The sequence below is a fragment of the Silene latifolia genome, chromosome X, assembly GCF_048544455.1.
Source record: "Silene latifolia isolate original U9 population chromosome X, ASM4854445v1, whole genome shotgun sequence".
In the NCBI taxonomy this organism is placed as follows: Eukaryota; Viridiplantae; Streptophyta; class Magnoliopsida; order Caryophyllales; family Caryophyllaceae; genus Silene; species Silene latifolia.
The window spans coordinates 93,723,509-93,730,499 of record NC_133537.1 but is presented as its reverse complement, the minus strand read 5'-3'; the positions used below and the strand labels follow the sequence as shown (position 1 = coordinate 93,730,499).

The window sequence follows — 6,991 nt, the reverse complement described above, 5'->3', positions numbered from 1 at the left end:
CATCATATTTAGCTCAAGAACAAGTGAAGGAAGGCGACCTTACTTGTGCCCTATATTTCGAAACACATAACAATGTAAGGAACATTGTTCTTCTTATAAATCTTTCATTTTGTTATGCATGCACTAGATCTAAAGAACATATAATTAACAAGTTAATTTGTTCACTATTAGAGGAGTCTAATAATAGGTATATGAACCTAACATTTTTCACGCGAGTTTAATCCTAAAGTTTATTACCCACTCCCTGATCCCGAGTGCGATTCTGTTACATCTACTAGAGAGTATATGCAACTTTTTGAAGACGATGATTATGATGTGCTACCTCTTTCATTGGATATTCCCTCTCCAGTTGTTCAAACTGATTCTGTTGTGACTTCTAACTTAATGATTAATGTGCAGGATACGTATATTGACGTTTATGATGTTGCAAATTATATTGTTGAATTTTGCAGAGGAGTCTTTCACTAAGGAACCTCCAGAGGATTTAATATGTTTTGAGCCATGTACAGGTGAATCTCTCATTTGGAAAGCCGAGAGGGATGCTTTAGAGGCTGCAATATCTGGGAAAGAGCATATCAAAGAGGCAAATGAGAAAGTATATGAGTCAGTGAATACTACTAGCATAGTAGAAGTAATATATTCTTTTGCCATCGATTCTAACATTAGGAGTGGTAGACCTCTCGACCAATCTGAGGTAATTGTTGAAGATAATTTCATGAGGATTACCATTGTAAGGAGTAATAAACTATCTCGTATGACCACTACTTTGTGTTTTTATGCTTCATCTTCTCCTGGTTGGAAGAATAGTTTGATGCGGTTGTTGGAAAATGTGCCCTCAACAATAGTGCGATCAAGTGATTTAAAATCATAATTAAATCTCATATCAAGAATACGAAAGGGATGATTATTTATATAGTCAACTGATCATCATTAATCGGTAATGATTGGCTTACTAGAGTTTGACATTACTGTCGTATGACGGTGGTGGTCGGTTGATCCCTTTAGGTCACACCTATAGGATGAGGCCCAAATAGATATTTAATTAATTGTATGCGATACAGATTGATTAATTCCTTAATTATGGGAGTGCGATTTTACGTCTTATTGTAATGTGATTAAATAAGATTTAATTTAGTAATTAAGTGTTAAATTGCTAAATTAGTTGAGGTTTTATATAAGTTTTTTTTTTTTTGGGAAAGGTTAAGTACATTAATATCAACAAAAGAATACATCATCCGTGTAGAGATTTACAAGATCAAAACTACTACAAAAAAAAACACTCTAAAATTAGCTTCAACAATAACAGCAAATAGATCAAATTAACTAGAACACAAACTGTTGAGCCAACTAATATCCTCCTCTTTGATAGGTGCTTTGTTTCGAGCCCAGAATCTGATAGAGACAGCTTGAATAGCTTGCTGAACAATAACTTTAGGATGAATGACAGTAAACATAGTACGAGCTTTGTTCCTAGCCTGCCATATCAAATACACCAACATCACATAACACACACATACCATCCTTCTTCTCAGAATACTAAGTCTTCTCCCTCTTTTGTTCCACTCAACCAGAGCTCGTGGATTCAGTCTGATAGTAAGCTTTTGCTGCAGGAGATTAGAGCATTTTCTGCTAAAGTCACACTCAAAAAACAGGTGCCCATGGGATTCATCAGCACCCTGACAAAGGTAACACTCCATAGATGTAGGACCACCCATCTTTGCCAACCTATCTCGAGTAAAGATGCGCCTAACATAACCGCCCAAAAATAAAAGAAGACTTGGGAACATTCGAGAGAATTCCAACAAAGTTTCCACCACCAACAAAGTGTTCCCTGAGTCCTAATCCAATCATAGCCTGCTTTAATAGAGTATGCAGCACTGTTACCAAGCCACTGATCATCTATATAAGCAGACCTAAACAGCAACATTATGTGGGCTATTTTTTTCCAAGACCAACTACAATCAGAGGGGGGAGAGTAGTTGGTCCAATGACCACCTCTGAGATACACATGATTGATCCAACGCACCCAGAGATAATCCTTCTTATCAGCAACCCACCAAGCATACTTACCCAACAAAGCTTTGTTCCACATCTTGGAATTCTTAATGCCCAGCCCACCTTCAGCCTTTGGTTTACAACACTGATCCCAGCCTACAGTAGGGGCACGTAGATATGAGTCTTTCCCACTCCAGAGGTAATTTCTACAAATTCTCAATGTTATTCATGATGCCAGAGGGAATGAGGAAGATAGTAGCCCAATAAGAATGCAGAGTGTACAGTACAGAAGTGACCAAAGTTAATCTTCCAGCATAGGTAAGATGTTTAGCCCCCAAGCTCTTATTCTTGCTGTAATCTTGTCTGTTAATTTCCTTCCTTCATTCTTAGATAATTTCTTAGAGGAGATAGGTACCCCTAAATATTTGAAAGGAAGTGCCCCCTTCTTAAACCCAGATATTTGCAGAATCTCATTTACAGTATCAGCTCTCACCCCATTGAAATAGATCTCAGTCTTGTCCTTGTTAAGGCAAAGCCCAGAAGCAGAAGAGAATGTGGCAAAGGCCCTAAGTATCCATATGATAGACACTGCATTACCTTTAGAAAACATGAGAAGGTCGTCTGCAAACAACAAATGGTTAAGTTTCAAATGACCACAGAGAGGATGGAACCTAAAACCATCCTGTTGTCCCACAACTGCCAAAATTCGAGACAAGTAATTCATACAAAGAGTAAACAAGAGAGGGGACAAAGGACCCCCTTGTCTAAGTCCTCTCTTGCCTTTGAAAAACCCAAAAGACCTTCCATTTAGAGATAAAGAAAACGAAGAAGTAGTAACACACTTCATTATCCAATTGGTAAACTGTTCAGGAAAGTTTAAGGCTCCCAACATCTGCTCCAAAAATTCCCATTCCACACTGTCATATGCTTTCTTAAGGTCAATCTTAACCAGGCATCTAGGAGAGGCTGTCTGCCTGTTATAGAGTCTAACAATATCTTGGCATATGAGAACATTCTCTATAATGTTTCTCCCTTTGATGAACCCCCCTTGATTAATACTAACAATATCAGGAAGAATATCTCCCAACCTGTTACAAAGAAGTTTTGCAATACACTTGTACAAAGTGTTGCAACAGGCAATGGGCCGAAATTCAAAGACAGTTTTTGGATTACTCCCTTTAGGAATTAGGGTAATATTGGTTGTGTTGAGTTGTTTCAACAGCTGACCAGAGTGAAAGAAGTCCTTCACACCAGCACACACCTCCTGACCCACAATATCCCAAGAATCTTTGTAAAACTGACTAGTGTATCCATCTGGTCCAGGACTTTTATCAGCTGGAATAGAAAATATACACTGTCTGATTTCACTGTCAGAGACTGGTTTAAGTAACTGCTGGACATGATGGTCAGTAATAAGCTTGCCCGTTCTTACAGTAGGTTTATGTACAGGAATTGTATGATTACTTGATCCCAGCAAATCAGTGTACTAAGAAAGAAAAACATTCTCAATTCCCACGGGATCCTGATGAGTGACCCCCTCCTTATCAACAATTTGAGTTACCTTGTTATGAATTTGTCTGGCTTTGATCCTACTGTGGTAAAACCTAGTATTCTCATCTCCTTCCAGAATCTACTCCACCTTGGCTTTCTGTTATAAGAATTTAGTTCTAGCCTTATTTAAGACTTTGAACTCCTCTGCAGCTGCCTGTTCAGCAGCTAGCAACTGCTGATCCCGGGGGTGTAGATGCATTGCAGTTTGCAAATTATCCAATAATACTCTAGCAACCTCAGCACTCTTCTCAATCTCAGAGAATTTGTTCTTATTTAGCTTCTTCAAAGGCTTCTTCAGATTCTTAAGTTTAGTAACAACTTGGTACATCTTTACCCCTGAAACAGTCTTATTCCATTCAGTAGCCACCACTTCTTTAAAATTGGAATCTAAGCTCCACATATTGAAGTATTTAAATGAATTCTTTCTGGTAGTTGCCTCATTACTTCTATAGCAAATGCAAGGACAATGGTCAAAGGTTCCTTCATTCATGAAGAAAGCTGAGTTATCAGGGAAGCTCTGAAGCCAATCAATATTAATTAAACACCTGTCAATCCTTGAAAAAACACGAGTAGAAGGGTCCTGTTTATCGTTCCAAGTGAAGAAATATCCATGAGCTACAATGTCAGTAACCTCACAATACTCAACACACTGCCTGAAATCTCTTATTTCATTCCAATTAACTTCTCTACCCAGCCTTTCATTGTAATCCAAAAATGAGTTGAAATCCCCACCAATGCACCAAGGTTTGGCACATTGATCCTTAGTCTGGTTAAGCTTCTCCTAGAGATTGAGTCTCTCACTATCAGAATTAGACCCATACACTACAGTGTACCAGAAACTATCACATGAAGTAAGATCAGACACTTTAACAGTGATGTGCTGATCACTGTCATTAAGGAGCTGAACATTAAAAACTTGAGGAAGCCAAATAATCCATACTCTGCCACCAGGATGATGTACATTATTGTTGATACCTTTCCACTGAACTCCTAAATTATTGAGCACAACCACAAAATCCTGCTCCTTTATTTTCCTCTCAACTAATCCAAATAAACCAATTTTATTTTGAAAAAGAAAATACTTAATATCTAATTGTTTATTTGGGTTGTTCATACCCCTAACATTCCAAAATCCCAATATATCCATTATCACAAGTAATATGGGTACTACTCTCCCCTTCCTCTTGTACTACCCTTGTCTCATCAGTACTAGCAGTGTCCTTAGTAGGAGAAACAGCTGCTTTATAGGAAGTGCCAGGTCTAAGATGAGACACAGGAGCATGTTCTTGCCTCACTCTTTGAATAATAGGACTTGTTACCACAGGAAGGTGATCAGAGTTATGAAAGGTTACCCCTCCAAACAAAGGAGTGGATGACATCTCCCCCTCTGGTTTGTTTAAAGTAGTAGTCTGTGGCTGGGTCACAATAGGCTTAACCACTGGTCTCCATACCTGAATTATGCGAGGAGCAACAGTTGGCTTCTTGCATACATCCTTCGTGTGACCAATGCCCTTACAGGAGCCACATACCACAGGTTTCCATTCATATTCGACACACACATTAACAGTACTGCCTTTTTCATCCTTAAAGTATATCTTATCAGGGAACTCTTGACCCACCTCTACTTCTACCATGATTCTTGCATACCCAAGTCTGGTTTTGTCCATTGTAGCACTATCAGCACGCATATACTTTCCCACCAAGGTAGCAAGTTTTTCCAGAGTTTTCTCCCCCCAGAATTTCAACCCTAGACCACATAAACGTATCCACATAGGTACAGATTTGACAGGTTCTTTAGCCATGGAAGTGGTCTCAGTCCAGGGTTTAACAACCAAGGGCTTATTTTCAAACATAGGGAATCCTTGTTTGAGAACCAAATTACGACATTCCAAAGTAGGGAAATGAACCAGGAACGCTCCATTGGGCAGAAAAGAAACTTTATCAAATTTATATTTGCCCCATAAATTGGTAATAAACCCTGACAGTCGTGCCCATGGTGGGTTACCCCTTAATACATAACAAACAACTGCATTCGACCAATAGTCAAGTTCAGGTTGCACTTCCTCAGCAGTTATCTGAAGAATCTCTTTCGAAGATGAAATAGGTGATTGAGAGCGTTTCTTATCAGTTACTCGAGTCCAACCGGCTTCATCTGGGATAGGGTTTTCCTCAGTCTCAGTTTCTTCACCAGGGTTCTCTTCAACAATTGAATCAGCATCATCCTCAACGACAGTATCCAAGTTGATGACTGGGATCCCCACAATCTCACCGACCGATCTAGTGGTTCTCGCGTCAGCAGATTGCGGAATCGCAGCTACAGCAGAACTGGATGCCTCTACCTCAGTTGGTTCCACCGTAACATTATTATCGAGCCTTAGATTTTCCAGGTTAGAGAAAGACAAACATAATTTAGCTTTAGATATAATTTTTCTTTTGTTAAGAGAAGATTTAGATTTAGGTTTCTTTGCCATTTGCAACTGAAACCCTAATTTCCTAGAGAGGATTTTCTCTCTCTAAGATTCATTCTCCTAAATCTTCGAGTATGTTTTTTTTATATAAGTTTTGATGTATGGGTAATTAGTTATTTAAAGTTACAAGGAGTTGTAATTTTAACTAACTAGCTATTATAGGACCCATTATATATTGATATAATGGTAGTATACTACTCAAAAGTGGAGTGTATATTATATTATTAATTGTAATATTTAAGTGTTAAATGATTACATTAATAATTAATTATGTAAGATAGTTAAACATATGACTTATAAGCATTTGTGGGACAAATGACAAAAGGCAAAAATGGACCAAAATGGCTCCATAATTCCGGCCAAAAGAGAGAGCAAAAGATGCTCCTTTTGTCTTTTGTTTATTTTGGTTAGAGTGTGATAGTGACATATCACATAAGCTTTAATCATGCTATTTGTTAGACTACTCTACCTACACTAAACAAATAAGTAAAAACAAGAGGAAAAGATTCCCCACATGCACAAGGCCAACCGGTTTTGTGCTCCTTAAGTAGAGCATTTGTTGCTCATTTTTTCCTCTTGGTTTTTGCTTGCTTTTCTCTTCATATTTCCTCACATGCAAATTCCTAAAAACTCTCTCAAATACTAATACTCTGCAACTATTACTAGAGGTAGTAATACTAGAAATATTAGTAATATTAAGGTAACATTTCTACTACATATCTAGTTAATATTAGTAGGAATTTTTGGGATTAATCTTGGGTGCAACTTATTGGAGTGTCTTCTATACTTGGAGTCTTAGGAGGATCATCCATCATATTAAGATCAAGAACAAGTAAAGGAAGGTGACCTTACTTGTGCCCATATTTTCGAACCAACCATCAATGTAAGGGACATTGTTTTTCGTATAAATCTCTTATTTTGTTATGCATGCACTAGATCTAAAGAACAAATAATTAAAAGGATGATTAGTTAACTAT

At 37.8% G+C, this 6,991-nt stretch overlaps 1 protein-coding gene across 1 annotated transcript; it reads right to left on the bottom strand.

Moving 5' to 3' along the window:
* Positions 1–2,296: 2,296 nt before the first annotated feature.
* LOC141617871 (uncharacterized) lies at positions 2,297–6,017 on the bottom strand. The gene is made up of 4 exons (XM_074435003.1): positions 4,670–6,017; positions 4,373–4,587; positions 3,680–4,327; positions 2,297–3,481 (listed from the first exon to the last, which is right to left on the bottom strand). Exons 1-4 carry the CDS (start codon positions 6,015–6,017, stop codon positions 2,297–2,299), a joined length of 3,396 nt encoding a protein of 1,131 aa, XP_074291104.1.
* Between the last annotated feature and the right edge of the window lie 974 nt (positions 6,018–6,991).